This window comes from Trichechus manatus, unplaced genomic scaffold (genome assembly GCF_000243295.1).
Source record: "Trichechus manatus latirostris isolate Lorelei unplaced genomic scaffold, TriManLat1.0 scaffold00037, whole genome shotgun sequence".
NCBI lineage: Eukaryota > Metazoa > Chordata > Mammalia > Sirenia > Trichechidae > Trichechus > Trichechus manatus.
The window spans coordinates 16,054,544-16,080,937 of NW_004443973.1; the positions used below are offsets into that span (position 1 = coordinate 16,054,544).

At 38.6% G+C, this 26,394-nt stretch overlaps 1 protein-coding gene across 1 annotated transcript in view; it reads left to right on the forward strand.

The window, feature by feature from the left end:
- The first annotated feature begins 10,373 nt into the window (after positions 1–10,373).
- The window catches only part of STK39 (serine/threonine kinase 39), a 304,453-nt gene continuing 288,432 nt past the window's right edge, over positions 10,374–26,394 (forward strand). The window contains exon 1 of the mRNA XM_023730495.1: positions 10,374–10,428. Within this exon, the coding sequence (XP_023586263.1) occupies positions 10,374–10,428 (55 nt within the window). The remainder of the gene's footprint in view (positions 10,429–26,394) is intronic.

The following is a 26,394-nucleotide window of genomic DNA, read 5'->3' on the forward strand; positions in this document are numbered from 1 at the left end:
CTGGAGCTATTTGGCAGAAAAACTAGCATGGCAAGTAGAGAGTGATGACTTTCTGCCATGTGAGTGATAGATCTTCACTCGGGGAGTATTTTGGAAGCCAGCGACCTGTGACAATTCTGAGACTTCTCACAATCACAGTGTTGACAGTTGAAGTCTTTTGAAGAATTCATGATCTTGTTTTGAACTGGTAGCATCAGTTTGCACCAGCGTTTGTACCAAGAGTCATTCCAGTTGCTTTCTGTCTTGCCCTGTTTAGTTTGAGGATTGAAAAAGGATTATAGTTTCCTTGGTGCCTATTGGTCTATGTTGTGCTGCTTAGATTTTAATTGGAATCATCTGGTTATACCTTTTTTCTTTTGTTTTAAACTGGCAACGCCATCATCCTCCCTTGCTTAATTACAGTGTGACTTCAAGAAAGCGGAGGAAGAGGAGCAGTTAGGATGTCAAGGGGAAGGAATGATAGGTCAGTGCTGGCTTTTATAAGTCTGTTAACAAGTGAGGAATGGCATAAGGATACAGGGACAAAAAGGAAATTTAATTCTGGAAGAGGCTGAAGAGGAAATCTATTCCAGCTCCTTTGTTTTGTAAATGAAGTCTCTGAGGGCTGAAGTTGAGGTAACTTGCCTATGTCCAAAACCCCCCAGAATCCTGGTCTTACTGTTCCTACCTAGTACAGTATTTTACTCAGTAATTGTTTCACTATTAGTGGGAAGGAAGAATTAGATGTTAGAAATATTGATTCAATGAATTTTATAACTACCATTTTAATAGAATAAATAGATACTTGTCTGGGAAAATATTTACCATTGATATCATATTAAAAATATTAGTTATCTCTTTAGAAGTGTTGACATTTTATATATACATACGTGTACATATTATATAAATATAATTTTTCATTAGAGTCTGTTTATTTAACATGTAAACTAGGTTATTCACATAGTATCTTCATTTCAAGCATCATTTTTTGCCTGGTCTATTACAGTAGACTATTTTTTTATCTTTGATTATAATCTGTCAGTGAGATGGAGTTGAGTGTGTGTGTGTGTGTGTGTGTGTGTGTTAGAAAGTAAGGTTGAGGAGCGGCCAGTTAATAGATGAATAAATGTATATGAATTATACATACTTCAGGACTGGTCATTTGCTGGAGCCAAGTTTCTGGGCTAGATTCAGGTCCCTTCCGCCAGACTGATAGTTTATAATAATCAGAACAGCAACAGCATTCCTAGCAGTTCCTCCCACACTGTGCTGTTGGGTATGGTAGCCATTGGCCTCATGTAACTATTTAAATTTAACGTAATTAAGATAAAATAAAAATACAGTTCCTCAGTTGCATTAGCCAAACTGTAGTGCTCACTAGCCAGCTGTGGCTAGTTAACTGCCTTATTGGATAGTGCAGATGGAGACTAGTTCTGTCGTCCCGGAGAGTTCTGTCGGATAGCACTGGATAGTATGTTCTCAAACAGTATATTCAAAGACTGACTAAATATTATCATGATGGCTGTAAGCGGTGGAAGGATACCTTCTGATAACATGAAAAGGCAGTGCCATTCTGTCGTAAGTACAAAAAGAGAGGCAACACTAATCTGATTAAAAAAAAAAAATCTTTTGTTTCTACTCTGTGCCCTGTTTGAGAGCTAATTGATTCATATTTTCAGATAAACAGTTACTCTTTTTTGTATTGTGAAATAGATAACCCCTGTTGACTTAGAGCGGTAGTTTTAAAGTATGAGTTTCTATCTTACCCGCTAAACTCATTCTGGAAATGTCCTTGTGATTGCTATAAATACATAGATTCCTCCCAAATGAATTTCAGTATTTTCAGAAGTATAAAAATGTTGTGTTTCTTTAAAAAGTCACTTTTGAGTCTAGGGGTTGGGTGTGGTAGACTTAGTTTACCTTCTTTTATGTTATGAAGAAAGAACTAAATTAGGCTTTTTTGGTGAAATTATAAAGAAGTTCTGAAATTAATCCTACTTAGGAAAAATACCTGTACTAATTTAAGACACTTAAAAGGTGAGCTTGTATTGTGGTCCCTTCTTTTCCCTTGAGTTAAAAACATTTTGGTGTATGATTAATTAAAGGATTAATAGTTTAGCCTAATTTATATATCACAAAGTAAATGAAACATTCAGTATTTAAGCTAGTACCTTAGTGGAAATTCAAACTAAATAACCATTGTATGGGTACGATACCTGCTTTGTTAGGAGAGAGTTAATGACTGAGGGGTGAAAAGAGTCTGTGTAGGGGGATTAACTGGGTTTAATATTGGAAAATTTGAGAACAGTCTGTACTTTCTCACATGTAGTGTCCCTTGGGTGAACGGGGCCATAACAAAGAATGTTTTACTATGTAATCCTTTTTTATTTTTCCTTGTAGATGCTCTTTCAAGTTTCTGGGTCCTAAACCCAGTGCCTGACTTTAAACAAGGATTGTTGTGGAAACATTTTTAAAATGGCACCTTCCCTGGGTCAGCTGGGTGACTGAAATAGGACCAAGAGAGGTGTTCCAGATGGTGATTAATGGGACAAATTTAAGATGAGTAATAATCTCATTTTAATGAGATGAAGTATAAGTCAAGATCAGGCCTAGATTGTTAATCTTTACTAAAGTATTTCTCAGTTGTTTAGAAAATGAAGATGTCTAGGTCTAAGAGATGATGAGCCCCTGACTTCATCTGTAATCATCTTGATTGTTTTCACAAGAGCAGCAAGACTTCCTGAAGACTATAATTTCACATCCTATTCTTTAAAGCCCATTGTTATTGTTAGTTGCCATCAAGTTGATTCCAACTCATGGGGACCCCTTGTGTGCAGAGGAGAACTGCTTCATAGGGTTTTCATGGCTGTGTGACCTTTTGGAAGCAGATTGCCAGGCCTGTCTCCTGAGGCGCCTCTGGGCAGGTTCGAACTGCCAAACTTTCCACTAGTAGTGGAGCACTTAACCTTTTGCGCCACCCAGGGACTCCTTAAAGGCCATTAGAAACAGATAATATAGGTGGTTTTGTAGCTTATGTATTTGCTTAAATAGTCGTAAAGAAACAGGGAGATAACTGACCTTTAGTCACTAGGGTAGGTAGAAGTCCCAGTAAGACATTTATTTTGCTAGTTCTTTTAGGTTGTAGTCCATTTAGTCTGTCATTTGAAAAAGTGAAGTTATTTTCAGCTGTAACTAGTTGTTTAAAAATTAAAGATTGCTTTGTCTCTTTGAGCCCCTTAAAGGAAATGACAATAAGATGAAAGATGATATTTATGAGGTATGGCTGACTTTAAAATTGATCACATCAGAATTTATGTATACAGGAAGTGTTGTTTCCTTCAAGGAGGCATGGTGGGAGGTGTCCACTTATACTTTATAGCTACATTTTACTTTAAATTAAAAAAAGAATTACTCATATCCATCAGTCCTCTTATGAAGAAAAGAGATTGATTTTCTAATGTGACATTGATTTGCTCTTAAGATACTTTCAAAAAGGTTTTAAGCAGCGGTAGCATTATTGGATTAGTTATTTAACCTTCCAAAATGACCCATTAGCCAGACAGTGTTAAGTTAGTTGTTTAAGTTCCACTTTGCTTACTTTTATTTTTTAATCGATTCTGGATCATTACTTCATAGAAGTAATGAGATTATCTGGGACTTTGCTTTGAGGTTAGAATGCACTGTTAATAACCCGTTGCTGTCAAGTTGATTCTGACTCATAGCGGGATAGCAAAAACAAAAATCAATGGTGGACTGAGAGGTTAAACTGTAGAGTGGAGCTGGGATTCCAGAATCAAGTCTGTAAAGCCAGAGACAAGATGGAGATTTTCCAGCTAAGACCAGTGCAAGGCAACAGAAGACCTCAGATCTGGGTAGGTGTGAGGGTCATATCCAAGTTTAAAATTTGCAGGGGGTTGACAAGGGGTCAAGGCAAGAGAAGTAGTAGGAATAATGCAATTTTTTCCAAGAAAAGTTCAATGGCAGCATCTTGTGGTGGCACCTTATTTTTGAAGGTCTGCCTTCAGGTGTGCCTGTGACAAACTGAAAGGCTCGGTTCTCTAATAGGAATTCTAACAGTCTCTGTATCATTTTATCTATTGCTGCTTAACATACCACCCTAAAAGTTAGTGGCTTAAAATAACCATTTTATTTGCTTATGCTTCTGTGGTTCAGCAATTTGGGCTGCGCTTGGCTTGGCAGTTCTTCTGTTGGTCTTGCCTGGGGTCATTCATGTGGTGAGCTCAACTAGGACTGTCTATTTTAAGATGGCCTCACTAGTATGTATGGTGGTTGGTGCTGACTGTTGGCTCACCCTCTCTCTCCACTGGTTTCTCATTCTCAAGCAGGTTGGCCTCGACATTATACCCTGGCAGTAGCAGTGTTCCAAGATGGTGAGAGTGGAAACTGCAACAACTCTTGAGGCCTAGGCTTAGAAGTCATACGATACCACTTTGCTGAATTTTGTTGGTCAAGGCATATCACAAGTTTAGCCCAGATTCAAGGGGAAGGGAAATAGGTTTGTCCACTTGTTGGGAGGATTGGTAAAATCACATGGCAAAGGGCATGTGTACCAGGGATTGAGAGGAATCCTTGTGGCCGTCTTTGAAAACTGTCTACTGCAGCAACTTTATTTAGCACAAAGTGATAAATATATAATGTTTGTCATTCATTTAATTTTTGTTTTTAGTTTGTGGTGGGGAGAACTAATTGCCCAGCTACCTATACTCTAGTTGTTATAGTGTAGTTGGTTATAGGCTTCATAAATGTATTTGCTGTAGTGAACTAACCGTTGGAACGATTTTTGCTGTAAAAGTGGCTTCAGGAATATATAACTTGCTGAAAAATTTAAAGGTGTCGATTCTAATGCAACACTTGAAGGGGGTCGGCATGTATATGTAATGCTGATCCTTTTTAGCCTTGAGATGTTTTATTCCAGACTGACCTTCTTAAAGTCAATACCACGTTAAAAATATAGACTGTTTACATGCATAGGTAATTATTTCTCCTGCCACCTAGAAGTGAGTGAACTAGATCTGTCACAGTCCTAAAAATAACAGGTTATCTATGCATCTCTCCATTTAAAGGTAGGTTGTTGCTTGGATGATTAAATAAGTTTCCTTACTTTGATGTCAATCCAACAATATTTTACAGCCTGTTCTAGAGTCAGTTTTTTCTTTTTAAAGAATAGTCAGCTCATTATGATAAAAGGTCAGACTAGTAATGGTTCTTTACAGATTTTACACATTTTCTTTAGTTTATTAAATACTAATGGCAGAAATAATAGAAGGTAGAGAGATGTGCAGTTTTATCCTTTATTAAATTACAAAGTCTTTCTGGTAAAAGCCCTTATTATAAAGTATTTTGTGCTTTTAGATGTAAGAAGGGGGCTGAGTGTTATCTTTATAAATTTACAGATATAAATGCTAAGTGACTTGCTGTTTATTACAGACCTGGTCATGGCATTAGAATCATGGAGTGGCCCACCTGTGGTTGGCCAACACCCCTTTCTCACATAAGGAAGGACTGAGGAAAGGATGTTACCTAGACCTTTGAGGTTATAAAACATTCCAAGCTTATTTGTTTTAAACTTCCCCAATATTCGACAGGTAATAATAGAAGAAGGTCATTGTAGAAAATTTGGATAAATACAAAGGAAAAAAAAAATCATCAGTTACCCTATCACCCAGGGATAACCACTGTTTGAATGCTGGTACAGGAGTATATGTTGAAATGGAATTGGACTTTTAAAACAAAATGCAAATTGATATTTTGGGAAATTTCTACTTTTTAGCATTCCCAGTACTTTAAAAATCTAATTTGTTTAGAGCAAGAAAAATAAACTGATCTTAGATGATCATCTGCTTGGTGAAAGTGATTTGTTTCTCAGGGACTTGCTACACACTGAGAGTCAAGCAGATTTTATGCTACCGGACAGTGTATATGTGCATTTCTTTTTAATACTTAAATGTTTTTAGAGCCACTGAATACATTTAGAATCTGAGATGAACATTTATGTTTATGTAATATTTTTTACAAGTATCTATTATACTTTGTTTTTTGTCCTCTATATACTGTTGGATCACTTTATTCTGATATTTGGTCCTTTGTGATTGGAAGTGAAATCATTTTACAGAAAGTGTTGTGATTGGGGGAAGTTAAGCATAAGTAGCTTTCTTATTGGCTGCAGGTGCGTCTGAACAGAGTCATGACTTTCAGATTTCACGCTGACCTTTCATTATCAAACCTGGAGCTGGCAGTGGGAGAAATTTCTAGATGGGTTAAATAATATCTTTTTGTAGAACTCTCTGATTTCGTGGGTATGTGGGAGAAGTGAATCTCTAGGAATTCAGTTTGATCTGGATATTGAATATTTTGCTCTTTTAAATTTCAAAGATTTCATAATGTTTTAAACAAAACAATGATACAGTTACTGGCATGACTAGTCTTTATTTAAAAAAGCTTTTAAATTACAAAAGTGTAATACTTGTGTATCAAGTAAACAAGTGAAAGTAACCCTCAATTTCCATTCCCCAGAGATACCTTCTATCACCAGTTTAGTGTTTATCCTTCTAGATGTTTTCTATGTATATACATACATAAATATGTACATGAACACATAGGTTTTTCCAAAATATAATAATTATACATGTAATGTGAGAACTATACATATTATTCTGCAACATGTATATTTTCTGTATATACTTACAGTAAAATATACTATTACAAATATTCACAGCTATCATTCTAGATCATTTCTTGTGGATCTATCTTGGAAACGCTATGGGGCAGTTCTATTCTGTCCTATAGGGTTGCTATGACTTGGAATCGACTAGGCGATGGGTTTGGGTTTTGGTTTTCTACCTCATTTTAAAATATACCATCTTATTTCTATTCTGGGTTCATATTAACTGCATGGATGTACCTTAATTTATTTAATCAGTTGTCTGTTAATAAACTTATTGATTGTTTCTAGTTGTTAAATATTTCTGTAAGATGGAAATCCAGAAGTGGGATTGTGGGGCATAACGTATTGCATTTATATATTGATGGATACTATGAAATTTTCCTCCAGTTTTTATTCTAATCAAATACCTGCTTAATTACTCCCCTTACTACCATTAAAGCTAGAAGAGAGTTAGAATGAGAAAGCATCTTGTCTAATCCCCTAATTGACCTAGACCTGAATAAAATATCTAAGTTAGGTAGGAGAAAATGGTGGATGAAATGGGATGGTGATATGGTGATAGATTGGGAAATAGAAAAATTATTATCTGAGTTTAGGGAATGAAATGTGGATCATTTTATGGGCTAAAAAAATGAAATGGCCTGAAGCTTTACTAATAGGAACAAATTTATAAAAAGATTTTCTGAATTGGTGAGAAATCTAGACTATAAAATAGAATATAGATTATTATACCCTTTTGGTTACAAGGAACAGGATCTCACTAAAATTACCTCAAGTCATGGGGCATTTTTACAAAGATAGATCCCAGGTTTCACAGCATCCCAGGAAAAGCTGAGCATCCAGGTCTTCAGGAATAGCAGTAAAATGAGGTCTCACGGACCCAGGAAATGGACAAGACCTCAAAACAGCAGAAATTTCTGTTGCTGTTAGTTGCTGTTGCGTCAGCTCCAACATGGCGACCTTATGTGTAACAGAACAAAACATTGCGCAGTCCTTTGCTGCTTAATTGCTGCAGTCTCTCCTTATTTTCCAATTTTAATCCCAAAGATTGATTTGGGTTCCTTCATGGGACACCTCCCAGCCTATAAACCAACTACCCTAAGCTCAGGTGTGCTCCTTGGCCCAACCAGCTGAGGCCAGAGAGGATAGTACTTAACATCAAAAACTCCTGCTTCTAAAGGGGCTGTAGATATGGCAGGCAACAGGAGTTGGATCTATGTAGCATTACTCTTAGGTAAGTATCCAACTACCTATTTAAGAGGGCACTTGCCTTAAAAAAAACAAAACAAAAACCCTAATTACCAAAACATAGTCCTTGATCTCTAAGGGCATTGGTGGCTCAGAGGTAGAATTCTCATCTTCCATGCTGGAGACTCAAGTTTGATTCCTGGCCAGTGAATCTCATATGCAAATACTACCAGTAAGTCAGTGAATGTTTACATGTTGCTATGATGCTGAACAGGTTTCAGCAGATATTCCAGACCAAGAAGGACCAATAAGAAAGGTCTGGCTATCTACTTCTGAAAATAAGCCAGTGAAAACTGTGTGGATCACAACAGTCTGATGTGCAACCCATACCAGGGATGGTACAGGACCGGGCAGCGTTTAGTTCGATTGTGTGTGGGGTCACCATGAGTTGCCACCGTGACTCAATGGCAGCTAACAAGAACAACAGTAATCCTTGATCTAGGAACTTTTTTCTTAGAAAGTATATACTTATGATGTGCTTAAAAAGCAGTTTATTTATGTCGTTAAATACTTCCCTAGGAAGTTACCTCCCTTTTCCTATATGGAGTGTTAATTGGGAAAACTTATGTCTAGTCTCAGTTGTAAATTCTGAAATACCAATGCGTGAATCATGAGATATCGTCTTGCCTGTTCTGCTGGACATTTACTTCAAATTACTGTGGACTAGCTCATCCTGTTTGTGTAATGAAGGTCCCTGGGCATGTCCTCTTATGTGATGTTCTGAAAAATACACCTGGAACCTGATACTGTTGGAAGAGCTCATTCCCCTATGTCAATAGTTTTTAATCTCAGCAGTATCTTCTCTGAGGATATTGGAAAGAATATCTGATCCAACCAGATTTTATTATGTGTTTGGAGGTCCAGTATTTCAAAAATGAAGGATTGTTAATATTCCTCTGACAGAGTTCTCTAAGCTGCCTTGTTTTCCTACTGAGAGTCACTATCAAGTATCCCTTTTTTCTTGTTCTCCTCCCTCCTGAACCCCAGTCTGGTGCTCTTTCAAAGCAGTGGCCAGTGGGATGAATGTTTCAATGACCTTTGAATTGCTGAGTCCTTAAATTGGGTGCCTGTGTCCCTCAGCTTCCCTGTTACTTTTTTAAAATGAGAACCATGCTCTTAAAATGCTGTCTTAGTTTGGTTTCCTATCACTTAAAATATAATCTGATTTGAGAGGCAGCATTTGAGGTCCTGTTTACCAAAATGTTGTTTTGACTGTCATCTTGTGGGAATTTTTTGTTGGGTTAAAGAAAGATGAACAGTAGCAGATTTGCCTTTGGAAAAGACAACCAAATGGCCTTGTTTCACTCTGGAAAGTTTCTCCTGGTGGTCTTGAATTCTGTGTTTTAATCTGCTTAAAAATGCCTTTTAGCACATAAGCAAAATTAAACATCACTGTTTTATTAAAGACTGTGTGATGCTTTTTATAATTTATGAGAAAAATCTTTTAAATCCTTTTTGGTGAGGACGTGTAATTTAAAGCTTTCATTTTGACAGCCTGGTTTTAGCTGATAGGTATGTTAATCTCTATTTGATTGCTTTGGTTGGGGGTTGAAAATCACCTAATGCCTGGTTTAGAGTGTGTTTGTAAATGCGCCTTTTTGAGGTGGGGTAGGTTCTTTTTGTGAAATAATAGAGTGAATTTTCCCACATGTTGTTTTATAGATTTGACTCTTTATCTGATTATTAGATTTAAAGAAAAAGCTTAACCGTGGCCCCTTTTGGGTATATGTTCCTTTTTAATCCTTTTTTCTTGTGTGGATGGGTCACACCAACACATGGTTTATAGGTAGAGACCCTTCATCATTTACTTTGCAGCATGACATTGCTCTGTTGTTGTGTCTGCTGAGTTGACTGTGACTCATAGCAACCCTATAGGACAGAGTAGAACTGCCCCATAGGGTTTCCTAAGCTGTAGGGTCGCTATGAGTCAGAATTGACTCAAAGGCAATGGGTTTTTTATCTTTATGGAAGCAGACTACCACATCTTTCTCCTGCAGAATGGCTGATGGATTAGAACCTCTAACCTTTGGGTTAGCAGCTGAGTGCTAAACTGCTCTGCCACCAGGGCTCCTTGACATTGCTCTAGGGAAGTGAATATTTTTTGTTCTTTGAGAATTTCCTATTCATTTGTATTTTGGTTTAATTGTCATTACACTCTTTCCTTCTTCCCCTCCCCCTCGGAAGTGCCAAAATGCGTGTGAATATGACTATATAGAGAATATGAGCATGCATCATCTTTTTTCTTTATATGTGTAGAGGCAGAAGATATATTTAGATGTATATGTATAAAATTATACAAGATAAAAGAATAATTCTGTGTAATGGAAGATTTTTGACTCTTGGGGGAAAATTTTATCTTTTGAGATGTAGTAATCTTTGACAAAATGTTCAGAATTAAAATTCTGGGAAGGGTTATTTCTCTCTATTACCAGGGTTTGTAAAAGTGATTCAGGGTGACAAGATGATGCTGCTACAAACACCTATGGAGCACCCAGTGTGTGCCAAGGACCGACCAAGTATGTATTTTATGTCTAATGCTTACTGCTATTCCTGCAAGGTTGGCATGATTATCCCAGTTTGACAAATTAGGAAACTGAGTCTTGGGACAATCACATGATCTGTTGAAGGTCACACAGCTGGATCTGAAGCCAGTCAAGTCTGGTTGCAAAGCCCTTGCCCTTTTTAGGATGCTTCTTTGCTTTTGCTGTCTGATCTGCCCTTAGGGTACCCAGTCCATCAGGACAGGAGTTAATTTCTAGAAAAAAGGTCTCTACTTTTAATCAGCATCCCTTGGTAGTTGGGTCCCATTCTCATTATTTATTTACAGCTTTACAACTGTGAGCCAGTTCCTTGGCCTCCTTATCCTTCATAGTTTCATCATCAAAATCAGGACCATCATATCAGCCTTGGAGGGGTGTTTTAAGGATTAAAGATCATAAATGTATAATGAATACTAAATAATAATGATGTTGATGCTCATAACAACAGCAGTTAGCACTGAGGAGTTATTATGTATCAGCCCCTGGGCTAAAAGCTTTTCGTGGTTAGCCCATTTATTTCATACAACCACCCAATGAGGCAGGCACTGTTATCTTCATTTTACATAGGAGGTCCTCAGTTTGTGCAAGCTGTTGTTATTATATTTCCACACCAGCCTACGTACCATTGTTACAGGTAATTGAGAATTCACTTATCATTTAATAAAGGTTAATTAAACATCTGTATGTGGTAATTAAAATTGATAAGGTTCCTCCCTCCAAACCTTATATTCTTGTGATAACTTTTTCGTATATATCTGATATTTTAACAGGTTTCTTTTGTTGTTAAAAAAAGGATTCTTTTTCATGATAATTCAGGCACTTATTTAGATATTTCACTAATAGGAACACCATGGACTGAAGTGCCTATATCCCAAACCAGTTTTTATGTTCCTTCAAAATAATTAGTGCTACTACATTGGTAGAAAGGCCTCTGGAGGTTACATGAGAGAATGAGAAAAAAAATTGCCCTCAGCGATCCCTCTTCTCATCCTTTCTCCTGTCATACAAAGTTCCCAAAAATGTACTTGATCAATACGTTGCATAAAGCAGCAGTCTTCATGGCCCTGCCATCTAACTAAATCAATGATGGGGACATTGGGAGTTTTTTTAATCAAGTTATTAACATTGATGCTAACGTGTTGACAACTGTAAAGAACACAGAAGAATTCCGGCAGTGCACTCAGACACATTTCATCATAGAAGAGAGAGATTCCCACACCAAGTGAGAAAATCTTAGGGTTTTGCTCATGCACGTCAAAACACTGAAACCAGACTAAAAACATTCAGCCAAAACAGCAGACTGCTAAACCTTAAAGAAAAAAAAAAAAAAAAGATGCAAACGTGCTGCACTCTTTATACACCTGTAACATCCTGGCAGGTAGTGCGAGGCCCTGTGTGCGTTAGGTACGTTCTTCCCTGCATGTTAGGGAAGGTGAATCCATGTTGCTCAACAAACGAAAAAGTAGTGGTATGGCTCTTGTAAAAGTAAAACTTGATTGTGTGTTGGGGATGAGGAAATGTGGAACTGTGAGCAAGTGCGTAGAGAGGGGTGAGGCTGTTCTTTAGACAACCATGAGATGGCTGAAGATTAGAATTTACATCCCTGGATGGTGCAAATGGTTAACATGCTAGGCTGATAACCAAGAGGTTGGAGGTTCAAGTCTATCCAGAGGCACCTTGGAAGAAAGGCCTGGCAACATACTTCCCAAAAAATCAGCCATTGGAAACTCTATGGAGTACGGTTCTGTTCTGACACACCCACATGGGTTGCCAGGAGTTGCAGTTGACTCGACAGCAACTGGTTTTTGTTTTTACTTTGTCAGAGGCTAGGGAGATTGATTATCCTCCATGTATTCATTTAGTCTTTGTTGAGCTCCAGTGTGTACCAGGCACTGCTCATCTTGGTAAAATAAAGAGGAAGCTCCCTTTAAGTCTAACCTTGAGGAACTTAGAAAGTGTGCAGGGGAGAATAGGGGAACGATCACGCTCCAGTGAAGGAGTTCTCTAGTGGAGATGGGTCACATTTAGAGCTGATTACCCCATCTCCAAAGTCCTTCTGTCTTTTGTCAACAGCAAGTCATGTGGTAACTGTCAGAATCCTAAAAGGAAGGGATTTCAAATCCAGTTTGTGAAATTCCAGCCACTGACAATCCACTAGGAGCCCTGGTGGCTCTGTGGTTAAAGCTTTTGGCTGCTAACTGAAAGGTCGGTGGTTCTAACCCACCAGCCACTTCGCGGGAGAAAGATGTGGCTGTCTGCTTCGGTAAAGATTTACAGTGCTGGAAACCCTATGGGGGGCAGTTCTAGTCTGTCCTGTAGGGTTGCTGTGAGTTTGAATCGACTTGATGGCAGTGAGTTTGGTTTTTTTTTTTTTTTTTTTTTTTTTTTGGGTAACCCACTCTGTATTGCAGTTTGTTCCAAGAGAGAACTGTAGTCAGAGACAGACAGGCTACATGTTTTCATCAAGCTTTGCATTTCTGTTCATAAACACAATTTCTGAAGTTTAAAGCTGCGTATACATGGGTTAAATGTTAACACTAATTGGATGTATATGTATTTTTGTTTTTGATGTGCATGTATTAACATTATACTTTTATCCTGTATGTGGACTCTGAGATAATTGATGTATAAACTTCCAACAAGGAAGAGAAATAATGAAAAGAAACAATGGCTTTTTGTTGCTCCCAGTAACTAAATTTACTATTGTTCTGAGAACTCAACAAATGACCACGGATGTGAATTTAATCAAGTTATGCCTTTGAACAAAGGTATCCTGGTTGCAGTGGAATTTTTTTTTTCCCTCGTCATCCTGCTCACGTGTTCACTTGCCTCCTGTGCTGAAATTTAACAGCAGTTCATTATGATTTAGCCAAGTAAACAAATAATTCTAATAATAATAATAAAATGGACCCAGGAAGCAAAAGGAACTGTCAGTATTTCTGACTATGTCCTCTAGATCAGCACCTTTCACTGGAAAAATACTATTCTGTGTAAAGTGGCCCACGTTAAAATATGACTCCTGCAATGCAGTCTCATTTTGTTTCCTTTTAATAGTGGTCGCATATAATACTTGTCCTTTTGCGATTGACTTATTTCCCTCAGCATAATGCCCTTCAAGTTTATCCTTGTTGTGAGAGGTTTCATGGATTCGTCATTATTCTTTATCATTATGTAGTATTCCATTGTGTGTATGTACCATAGTTTGTAAATCCGTTCAGCTGTTGATGGACAGTTAGGTTGTTTCCATCTTTTTGCTATTGTGAATAATGCTGCAATGAACATGGATGTGCATATGTCTATTTGTGTCAAGGCTCTTATTTCTTTAGGGTATATATTTAGAAGTGGGATTGCTGGGTCATATGGTATTTCTATATCTCGCTTTTTAAGGACGCACCATACTGTTTTCCACAGTGTTTGTACCATTTTACATTCCCACCAGCAGTGTATCAGAGTTCCATTCTACCCACAACCTCTCCAACGTTTATTATTTTCTGTTTTTTTGATTAGTGCCAGTAACATCGGGGTGAGATGGTATCTCATTGTAGTTTTGATTGCAGCCTAAGTTTTGGTTGGAGGCAGTATTTGATAGGCAGTGAGGCAGGAAGTATAATATCAATCTCCTCAATTAGACACATGTACAATTATATTACCTTTGACAATTTAAATAAAAGTTTTTTCATCTAGAAGAAACTAAGTAAACATTTAATGGAGAACCTTTTTGAACTCTGGGGAGCTTTCCCTTAAATAGTGAAACTTTACGAATATTTTTCTTGATTCCCTAGAAATGAATTGCCTTTGGCTTTAACATTTCTTAATGTGTGTCAGCTCCCTAAGAGAAAAGTGCTGTATCGATGTTGTTAGTCATTACTTGCACTTCATCAGTGCTGTATTAGTAACTATGACAAATATTTTACACACATTATCTCATTTAATACTCCTTCCAAGCCAGTGAGGAAACTGAAACTTGAAGATTAAAAAAAATTTCGAGAGTTAGATTTAGTTTCTCTCTCCCCAAAGTCCACACTCTTAACCATTATTGCTCTACAGCTTAGAGTAGTTTTCTCTTTGTCCCAAGAGAACTCTAACAAGGTAAAATAACAGTATATTTACAGTATCAGTGTCACTTCTTAGCAGATATCCTTTGGCATTTATTGCACTTGCTAACTGAGCAGTTTAGTTTCATTTCATTACTTTTTCTCATATTGAATTTTATTAACAAAGAACAGCATTGATTGTTATCATTGTTCAAAGACACGTCATAAACTAAGGCTCTTTTCTGTGTGAATGACCCGTAGTGTGCCATTATGTATTGGAGGAAGATAAATAAATAATACTTAAATGATAAAATATAAAATAAAATTACAAATCAAAGTGAGCAACATTAAAAAAAAAAAAATCTAGATGAAAGCAAGAAAACCAAGACTGGCTCTCCATGCTAACAGCAAGGTAAAGTGAGGGCCTGGAAGGTGTCTCTGAAGGTGTGAGTGCAGCTGTTTTTCATTCTCATCTTTTTAAATGTTGTTTATAATAAATGGCTTCTGAATTCCCAAGCTGGGACTGTTAGCAACACTGAGATTGCTGGGAGGGCAGTTGAGGGACAGAGGTTTTTGCGTTTAGAGAGGAGTGCTAGCTTGCTCCAGGCCTCCTGGGGAGAAGGTTAGGATGGATTGGAGGTAAGTTTTCTCCTCCTTCACCTAATGGCACCTGTGTGAAGGCATTGGGTTGGATAGTAGAGCACAGAGGAAATCTACGCACAACATTCTGGGATTTAGTAGGAGGGAAGTAAAGGAAACCCCAGGTAAAGCCTTCCCCTACCCGAGAACTAAGGAAGGAAATAGGGCTGTGAGATCTCAGGATGGGATGGATGGAAGTTCCCATGGTACACGACATAACTACACTCTGCAAGGCTGTTTCCAGTACATTGAGAGTTAAGTATATTTGGAAAATGTCTGAACGTACCTAAAATACCTGATATATTTCATTTTTCACTTACTGACCATACAGAAAGGGAGCCCCAGTGGCTCAGTGGTTAAAGTGTTTGGCTGCTAACCTAAAGGACGTCAGTTTGATCCCCCTAGCTGTTCCTCGGAAGAAGGATGTGACAATGTGCTTACATAAAGATTACAGCCTTGGAAACCCTATGGGGCAGTTCTCTGTCGTATAGGGTTGCTATGAATCGGAATTGACTTGACGGCACTGGGTTTGGTTTGGTTTCCCATAAAAAAAGCCTGTTTGAGCCACTGTGGCGCTTTAGGTACCGCATAGGGCTGGTGAGGGAATTTGAGATTTTGCTTGGGCATTTTTCCACTCACGGCCTGACCAAGTATCTCATAAGGATTGGTGTTGCTTGTCTGGGTACCTGAGATGATTTCTCATCTGTTAGACTGATCAGATACCTCTTCCCTCTAAACAAATAGTCATAGACGGGAAAGGAACAGAGAAGAGTACTAATCATCCCAAATTTCCTGCTGCTGTATTTGATTTCATTTCAAAGATAGGATGATAGTAGAGGTGATTCAGTTTGTTGCTCCACATATTTTTGCAGTCTTACTTTTAGCCTCCTAGTCTGCTGTTTGAGGGCTTCACTTTTTTTCCTTGCATATTTTTGTCTTTTTCTTGGAGAAGTCTATTCTCTGCTCTTGCATTTGCTTTCTGTGCCTGAAGTTACCTTTGGAGAAATGTGACACCTTTTTGACTTTTGTCTCTAAGCCTTTCTGCTCTAACAGGCAGGAGTTTCTCTCAGGACAGTCATGTTCTTTAGGGGACTTGGCCCTTGCTGTAGTCAACCCACCTTGGCTGTGCATTTGCCATGGAGAGCTTGGGGAGTCCAGGACACGAGTACCTGTGTCCTTACTCTGGTGCATGTGGTGCTTTTTTACCCATGGGCACTATCTTTGATGGTAGGACTCTGTCCAGGCAGCTTCCTGGAAAAGATAACACATGTAGATACTGTGAAGTTGAACTTCCCCAAGACTTTTTTTTGAAATTTGCTGTACAAGTTACTTGTCTTCTTTGGACATCCAGGGCAAGCTGCTGGTCCCTGTGTAAAAATAAAACAAAAACCTTTGCTGTCCCCATAGGCCTTCAGTGAATGACGACAGTGATGATGACTCAGAAGAGAGAGGCTTTGTTGGGCCGAGCACAGGGCTAGTCAGTGGCACCTCCTTCAGTTGATGTGATCTGGTGTGCTGTGTTTACATCCCTTCTCCATCAGGATTCCCATCAGCTAAAGTCATACCAGTAATTTCAATTTATTGCCTTCTTGATGATTTGTATATGTCCTAGTATTTTCCAATTACAGTGACTTTAAGTAATTGATGACTTGTAAGCTACTTTATCAAAATCGTGTTGCTAATAACCCGGATATGATCTTGAAATCGGTAGTTATTCATTTTGTGTGTGTGTGTATGCTTTTTTTTTTTTTGTTTGGTTGTTTTTTTGGTAGAACACTTGCATTTCCAGGGCTGACTCTTGATTATTAAATACACTCACACACACAACACACACACGTACACGTGCGCACACACACGCCCACGCACACATGTATTTCTTTTGTAGGGTGTGGGAGAGGGTATAGGATATTCTGTGCTCATCACATAATAAAATGTTTTGGAAATGTGAGCTTATGTGATTCTTTCATTTTCTCAGATCTGTATTTCTGCTGTATAGGAGGGTGCTGGAGGTACTGTAAATACAAAGATGGAGCAGTTAGTTAGTTCCCTTCCTGCATACAGAGCTTGTCCTTTCTCGTTTTGGGGGGTTTCTAACTCGTGCTGGATCTCCTTCCCCTATAAAGAAGGTCAATAGGGAATTGAATAAGGTAGGTGTATAATGTAACATATTCCCTGTGGGACTTAAGGAATTCAAACTAATTGTAGGCTCCCTTTGTGGAATGGTCTTAGATAACTTAGAAGAGCGGGACTGCTGTAAAGATATTGGTAAGCTGCACTGAATCGCATAATCGTCTATCTTGGTTTTGTGAGTTTATTCAGATTAATAAAGTAATGGATTGTGGAAATCCGCTCTAACAGGCCTTTCCCTGACACAGCACACCTGCTGCTCCTAAGAACTCAGGGCTGGAGCTGACCTTTACTTCAACCAGTGCTCTGGGCACCTAGGCTGACTTTTTCAAAAAGCTTCATCCCCAGGAGATTGTCTAAGCTCCCTTTCCGCCCCGCCATCCCATACTTTGAAGGACTGGGCCTCTCAGGTAGTCACAGAGCTGGTGAGCAAAGCCAGGACTGAGACCTCCTGGGGAGATCAGAGTCCTCTCCTGCTCATGAGATCATCCCTGGATAAGAGGTGGTGGTGGAATTAGCCTTGCCTTTAGAAGGTTGAAAGCACACACACAATGTCTTCTTTTAAAGGTGGCTTGCAACAATGCTTTTCTGCCTGAAGACTCCTATTTCTGTAAGGTTTGCTCAGGCTAAGAATGGCGATTTGCCACTTCGTTAGATGACTCACCTCACTGAGAAAAGACATTTTGGCCCTTCTCTTGGACTGCATAGACCCAGGAATTTCTCACAGGAATCCCAAGGAGATCTTTAAACAGCCAAACACAACTTTTGCCTTCAGTATGTAGACACACTTCTGTTTGTCAAAATAAATTAGGTTGGTAAGTTATAAATTAGGAAAATATTTGGAGACTTGTGTTTATTATTTAACAAATAGAATAAATAGCTGGCCTCAAAAAAAGAAAACAAAAACCCAAACCAACCCTAAATCAGTCAACAGAAGATCATTTTACTATTTGCCGAGAGCGAGGATGTTCCTTCTCTGGGAGACAGTCAGCCTTTCCTCTGTTAGCATTTGACTGTATTCACCCTTCCCCTTCCATCTCTCTTTGGTCTCTCTGCCCTTTTCTACCTCTGCCCTGTGTATTGGGTGGGGGGATGAAAGCCTAGGAGGAAAGCCAACTGGGAGCTCTCTCCATATCTGAACTGTTTATTTCCTGCCCGTCCTGGATGTTACAGAGTTTCTCCTTACTTTGCTTTTATCAAGTCTATGAATGACTCCCTTTGTAAAGCTTATTGGAATGCCCTGTGGGAGAGATGCTATGCAAAAAATAATTGCATAACTGCCTTGTCCTCAGAGATGCCAGAATTGCCCTTGACACTTGAACAGACCTTCCTCTGGCCAGTCCTCTGAGAGCACGGGGCCATGCGTTTGAGAGGTGGCTCTGTCCTGTACCCTAGTACCACCATGGTGACCTTTGCCCCATCTCTAATAAAAGGCTTATTTTAGATTTCTAAAATGTCAGTCTTTCCTTAGCCCAGAAGGGAATTTTTCCCTGTTTTCTTCCCTTGTATGATTCTTTCCAGCTGCTGTTTCTTCACAAATGTCAAGTTTGCCTCTCTCCTGTGTCACCTCGAGGCAACTGACATGTGTGACTAATTACCAAAAAGGGGCAGCCTTTTAGTTTATTTTGATAAAAACAAACACCCAGAGAACTCTGTTATGTACACTGTATTTGAGCAGGTGACATGTTGGTGTTTACGGTTTGAAACATGAATCTAGAAAAATTAGGATTTTTAGAATGGTAGCTGAAGGAGCCAGAAACTCCAGGATGAACTTCATGGGCTTGTTACTGACACTATATGTACCCTCTGAACTAATTCCAGGCTTTTAAACTTCAAACCAGATAGCCTGGCCAGGTGGTCACGGGGGTTAGAGAAGGGCTATTTTGGAGCAAGGAAGCAACTCCTATCCAGCTTTTATATATATATAAAGTATGTAAGTTAAATTGACTTCACTTTGGAGGGTGTGGAAGTGGGGGGGTCATTGCACGCTTTTGACTGTTTAGTAATGGCAATAATGGTTTGGAGGGTTGGCTATGAAGGATGCACCAAAAATAGCTCTAAAAATTAAACTTTGAGATTAAGATTTTGTTTTGGTCTACCAAAAAACAAAACAAAACCAAAACCAAACCTGTTGCCGTCGAGTCCATTCTGACTCATAGCGACCCTATAGGACAGAGTAGAACTGCCCCATAGGGTTTCCAAGGAGCGGCTGGTGGCTTCGAACTGCTGACCTTTTTGTTAGCAGCCAGGCTCTTAACCAGTACGCCACCAGCGCTCCATTATATTCCATATTTGATGAAAACTTTCATTAATTGGCATATGTGTGGTGAAGTTCAAGCAAGTTGAAAAGGTGTGGATAATGGTCTATTCCTAGAGCTGTAAGCAGAATGATATAGGGTGATATACACTAGCATGAATATATATGTGTGTGTGTGTGTATGTATATACACAGACATATATAAATATAAAATTTATATATATACATATATAATTTATCAGTAGGTAAAAACAGCAAAAGGCAAGAATGAAGAAGAGAGTTGATAACATACTGACAAAAAGTGGCTATAGAAAACTCTGCTATTTGTATGTACCGTAATTGAACTATTTCCCCATTGATGGATTTTTAGGATGTGTGTGTGTGTGTGTGTACACATACATACATATGTGTATATTTTTTGCCACCATGAATCATATTGAAAGGAACGTTAAGGACAAAAGAAAATTCTAAAATAATATATATTTATTTTAGAAGTAGGGCTGGGCAAAGAGAATAAACTAAAACACATGTAATTCCCCTCAGTGGTAACCACTGTAAACATTTTTTAACATAGTCTTTCAGTCTCTTTTTTACTTTTTTAAATAGAGAAACAAAACCTTTTAGGAGAAAGGATGATACTGTAAATGAAATTTTTTTTTTTAATAGTTTATAATATACCATGACCATCTTCATTTTTTCATCTAATTAATAGTGAATATTGAGTAAGTGCTTAAAATGTGGTAGGGAATATTAGAAGTCTTTTATGCATCTGAATTCATTTAATTTTATAGGAATCATTTGAGGTGTGTGTGGCTAATATAGCAGATGAGGGAATTCATGTATATTTTTAAATTAACATAATTGGCATAATGCTCTTACTGTGTGTCACTTTTTTGTTTAAATCAGCATGTTCTTTTGATTAATCCATTTATCCACCTTGCTGTATTTCGTTATTTGTTCCCATCACAGCTTCCTTATCCACTCTTCCAACTTCACGTCCCCACATATGGCCCTTCAGGGAACGTCCTTGTACATGACCCGCAATAGACCCGAGGGAGGAGTTGCTAAGATATATATCCAGGAACAGGATACATAGGTCATTGGACATATGTGTACTTAATTTGATTAAGTATTGGCAGATTCTTCTCCAGAATGGCTGTGCTGGAGCCTACACATCTTTGCTGTATGTTTTTTGTGGTTTAAAATGTTATGTGCACAAATGCATAGAAAAAGGCTCAGAAGGATATACACCAATTCAGCAACACTGGACCATCTACAAGGGGACCAGGAGGGAGGTGACAGTACTTGAGCATCGTAAGTCATGATTTGATATGTTACAAGGAGAATGCCTTCATATGTAACTTGCCATTTTAATGTGTTTTTTTTTTTTTAAAAAAAAGGTCTAGCAACATGATCTTTACCTAAAGTTTGTATTTTATGCTATGAACAGATTTGAAATTGAGAATGCATGGCTTAAGTTAGTTATGGCACAAGCAAACGAGTTCTTTTGCAGCTTGGTGCTTTTTGTTTTGAGGCACGCTATGAACAGTATTCAAGTAATACCAGGAAGCCCTCCTTAGCCTTTTAATCCAGGTCTCTCACCTCTCAGATGGTGCAGAAAGGTGAAGTGATTTGCCCAAGGGTTCATGGTTAGGAGACTTGGCCAAGTTTGATGTGGAGAGGTGGTGCTTAGAGAGGTGGGCCAGAGCAGAAGACTTCTTTCTAGAGGGCTTATGTAATGACTGGAACATTAAGGTTGGGGAGGAAATAGGTACTGTTTTCCTCAAGGTGAGGCGAGGAGGAAACATTCTCAGGAACACAAAGTTTCAGTAACTTGCTTATGCAAACACTTATCTGAATGAATGTATTAGCTTGGTCTGTTTACTGAGCACCAGGTATTAAGATAATCTTTGCCTTACAAGCTGCTTCTACAAGCTGAAGGTATGTGATTTTCAAGTCATGACTCAAGCTCCTTTTCACCTCTTTTAAAGTGAGAAAAAATAAGGTTCTGGATGACTGAAGAGATACTTTTTAAAGGTGCCATTCAGGTCCCTCTTGGATATTAACTTACACTGAGATGCCTCAACCTTTCTGTGGAGCCCAAATGAAGAACAACTGACAAGTCACTTTTTCAGTAACCGGGATGGAGGGGGGCAGTTAATTTACAAAGACCTTTCCCATCTCCGGTCCCATTACCTTCCCCCACCCCCGGATTATGGTGCACAACTTGATTTATACAAGAACCAGTGAGTGTTAGCATCTGACTTTTACTTTCAGAAGCAGCAATAGGAATATTTATGTGAATGCACTTGTGTAGAAAGAGGAAGTGTTTGTACATGGCTATACTGACAGGTGATTTTCCACTCTTGCACAGTGACTGATACAGGTTTCCTCTGATGAGCTGCACGGAGACAAAAGACAGGATATTGAATGATGCTTTATGAAGTATGTTTGCTGCTTCTATGTAAAATTGAACTGAGTAAAATTTAAAAATAAATTGTAAGGCAGATAATGATATGAAGTCACATCTTTAAGACAGGAATAATTCTTACCACCAAATATTACTGAAAGCTCACTGATATAGAGGTTAAAGCACATAAAGAGTAGTTGAGAAGGCAGACCCTGTGGATTACACATTGTTCCCAGGGTCGATGAACTCTGTATAAACTCTAGGAACAGAAATGAACCCTACAAACTGGTGCACAAGTGTGCTAAGTCTCTGATGGATGTGTGCTCACCAATAAACACTGCCACTTTCTCTTGACTCACATGACTTAAATGAAGGGTAGTCACTCACATTCACATTGCAGTATTTACTTGTGTCAAGTAGGGAAGTTGAGCAGTCCTGCTATATTTAGTAACATTGTTGGGAAGAAATAGGTGGGGTGGGAGAGAGAACAGTTTCATTTTACCTTTTGGGTAAATCTAAGTGAAAACATTTTTATTGTCCAGATTTACAGCTACTCGATAATTTTTTGTCCTAGAATATTGAAGTTCCAAGGTTTTTGAGAGGAAACTTCTGTTTGTTCAATGTGAGTAAGATACCATAGAGAAAATGGACTAGTTAATTACACTCCCTTTTTTTTCTAAGTATATAATGCCTGCTCACAACTGAAACTTTTAAAAAATAGTGGTAAATGTATATATAACAAAATATTTGACATTTCAACAATCTTCACATGTACAGTTCATTGATATTATGTTCATTATATTGTTCAACCATGACCCTTACCGTTCACAAGTTTTACTTTGATGAACACATTTTAGCCTTATTTCAGAGGATGACAAGTGTGATAATTAAATTGTATATCATTCTGTGTGGATTGTCTTTTCATGTAAAAAAGGAAACCTTCTCTGCCATTCCCACAGAAGATGAAAAGGAGGTAAAGATTTTTCGAGGTGCAGGTTTTTGATCCATTATTCAAAATACGACAGTTTGCTTAACTAGTAGATAAACAAATGGGAGTGTGTACCTTGATGTCTCGCTGTAGCTTATATGATCCAGGAACTGGTAATAAAATTTGCAACATCTCTGAGCTAGAAATTTTTATGAAACCACAACACGTATTTTCTTTCATAGCTATTATTTTAGCCAAGATGCGTGGGCCCCTCTCAAGAAGGGGTGGTAAAAAGCAGTGAAAAGAAGGGTGGTAAAAAGCAGTGAGGTGAACTTTTCGTATTTGTATTGCAATTCTGTGGGTTAAGACTTCTAGTGTTTAAAACTATGGGTGATATTTGTGAAGAGTATCAGTTTCCAGCAGGTCGTGAGTAGTGAGGATATGACCCTTAAAGAAAGGTAAGCTCATTTATATGCCTATTTTATCTGCTCTGCTGTTTTCAGAGTTGGCATGCCCTTACAGCAAGGGTGGGGATTGAGATTTTTCTAGTCACGTTTGTTCCTTACAGTAAGAGAAAGATTTAAATGTTATATATCTAAGTAGACATTCATCTCCAGGATTGAACCTTATTTTCTTTTTCCAAACTATGTATTTTTCCGGTGGTTTCTTCTTAAAATTCATTTGACTGCTGCTTAAGACTTTAATCACTATTAACAAAAATATGTCAAACTATTTCTGTACGTTTCCCCCATATACCATATAGACCTGGGAATGCAAAGGAGAGAGGCAGACCTTAGATTCTGGAGGTTAAACAAAATAGAAAGTAGGTAGACTTCTCTGGGTTTGGGTGGAAAAGGATGAAAACTTTGATTTTAGTCATGCTTTATTTGCAATATCTTTGGGATGTCCACTGTTGTGTCTACTGGTCTGGCTAAGTTGGGCTATGGTGTGGTGACCAACAGCCCCGAAATCGCAGGAGCTTACCACAACAAAAGTGTATTCTTGCTCTCAAAGTCCTCTGTGGGTCCGAGTGATGCTCCAGGCCAGCTGTCCTTCCTGCAGCAACTCAGTTATCCAGGCAGCTGTAATCTTGTGGCTCTGTCATGTAATAGCTGTAGGAGGTGGAGTCCGGGAGGAGTGCTGGGCAGAGGCTTTTCCCTGCCTCAACAATGAAGAGTCAGTCATCATTGCTTGCATTTCATTGGCCAGTATTAGTCACATGATACTGTCTTTTGCAAGGTTTACCAGTTGTCAGCAGTCGAATCTGACTCATCGCACCCCCATGTGTGTCAGAGTAGAAGTGTGCTTCATAGGGTTTTCAGTGGCTGATTTTTCAGAGATAGATCACCAGGGCTTTCTTCCAGGGTGCCTCTAGTGGACTTGAACCTCCAACTTTTCAGTTAGCAGCTGAGTGCATGCAGTGTTTTCGTGATCAGAAAGGAGATATTGGTAAGCCCCAACAGTGTCTACAGCATGTCTCTAAATTAGGATCGAGAGCTCAGAGAAGAGATTGGAAGTAGAGATGAAGATTTGAGAGAAGTCATTTAGAGAAAAGGAAATGGTGGAGTGAATTCATAAGGAAAAGCGTACACTTAAAGAGGGTTCAGTTTTCCATGATGGTGTCTCTGCCTGTAGTTTCTTCACAACCCAGGCAGAGTAAAACCAAACCTGTTGCCATCCAGTCAGTTCTGACCCATAGCAACCCTATAGGATGGAGTAGAGCTGCCCATAGGGTTTGCAAGGCTAAAAATATTTATGGAAGCAGACTGACACATCTTTCTCCCGTGGAGCAGGTGGTGGGTTTGAACCGCCAACCTTTCAGTTAGCACCAGAGTGCTTTAACCACTGAACCACTAGGGCTCCTTCCAGGCAGTATGCTGGCCTCAAAAAAATATGATGGTAGCTATAGCTGCTGTCAGAAAAGCCATGAGAGTTCTAATGGTCTTGTTGATTTGTGTGCTTTATTGACATTGTCTGCCTCCGAAAGTGTGCTTGCCCTTGACTGATTGATCATTTTAGGGTGATTTGATCTTGTTGGTTAGCATATCCTTAATGATAGTAGGTTGTATTGGCTAGAGCTTAGGTGGTGACCTGATAAAAAGGCTAATTTTTTTTTCTCAAACTTTTTTCCTCTTATTTACTCTTTCGCACATTAAACATTTACGAGGACACTGACCTTCTGTTATCTTTTTCCCCAAAAGTATTTATTACTTGACCTTGACATTGGAATATATGGCTGTACTCATGGGTGCTACTAAGCCCAGAACATCCACAGAGAAGGGACCTAGTGGATCAGAGGTTGAGCCAGTTTCTGTGGGTTTTTGCTGTTCTCCCCCTCTGGTCTTTTCTTTTTACCCTATTCCTTCTTCTAGCAACACTTGCTCTTTACTCTTTCCTTCATCTCTGTTTGTTAAGGGCATGGACTTTGGGAGCAGACAGACCCTTATTTGGATCTCATTCTGTGACCAGTTGATTGACATTGGGCGAATCACTCTCCAAGCCTCAGTTTCCTTATCTGTAACATGGAGCTAAATAGTTGGGTCATTAGATTCTTAGTATTAAGTATAGTAATGTATGTAAAAGCACCAAACACAGTACTGGGTACATTTTAATTGTTTAATGAAAGTTAGCTATGATTAGTGTTATTGTCATTTCTCATATTTCAAGGCAGATCTCAAGTCATGCTTCTTTCATAGCAACTTTCTTCATTAATTTGCCAAGCAGTAGATATGATTTACTCAACTGAGCTTCCAAAGCCCTTTAGATCTCCTCTGACATTTCATATTTTTTTTGTATATGTATACTTGTATACTGAGAATTAAAATCCCTCATTGCTGTATCTTTTGCACTGCCTTTATTGTATGGTACAATCCAGCCTTATGGAAAGGTTGAATAGAGTCAAAATTACCTGTAAAGGGAGTGGGTGCTAACATATTTATAAAATAGCCCCCCCAGTAGGGTGAATTCTCGTAAGTTGTAAATACACCCTTGAAATGTTATACATTTACTTCTCTAGGTAGAGTAAATAAGTAATTCTCTATGTAATTGAAACTTTAATGTGATAACAAAAAAACAGAAAATTAAATAACAAAAATGCAAACGGTCTAAAAGATAATCATTACCATAAGCTAGCAGTTCATGGAAACATGGAGGGAAACTTAATGCAACCTTGGTCATTTATATAGCTCAGTACCTACCTGGTTGCAACATTTAAACTGTTTCTGTATATGGAAAGTGATGCCTGGTAAACCAAAAGAAGGGTATTAAACGAATCTCACCTAAAGTCTGAGTCACATAAAGTAAATGGTTTACCTGGGGCTATGCTGGGTTTTTTTATTTGGAGCCTTGGTGGCTCAGTGGTTAAGAGCTTGGCTGCTAACCAAAAGGTTGGCAGTTCAAATCTACCAGCCACTCCTTGAAAACCCTACGGGCCAGTTCTGCTCTGACCTATAGGGTCGCTGTGAGTCGGACTCAGTGGCAACAGGTATGGTGGACCCTGTTTGTGTTAATCGAGTTAGTTTCCTTTTCTTTGAAAGGGCATCTTTGG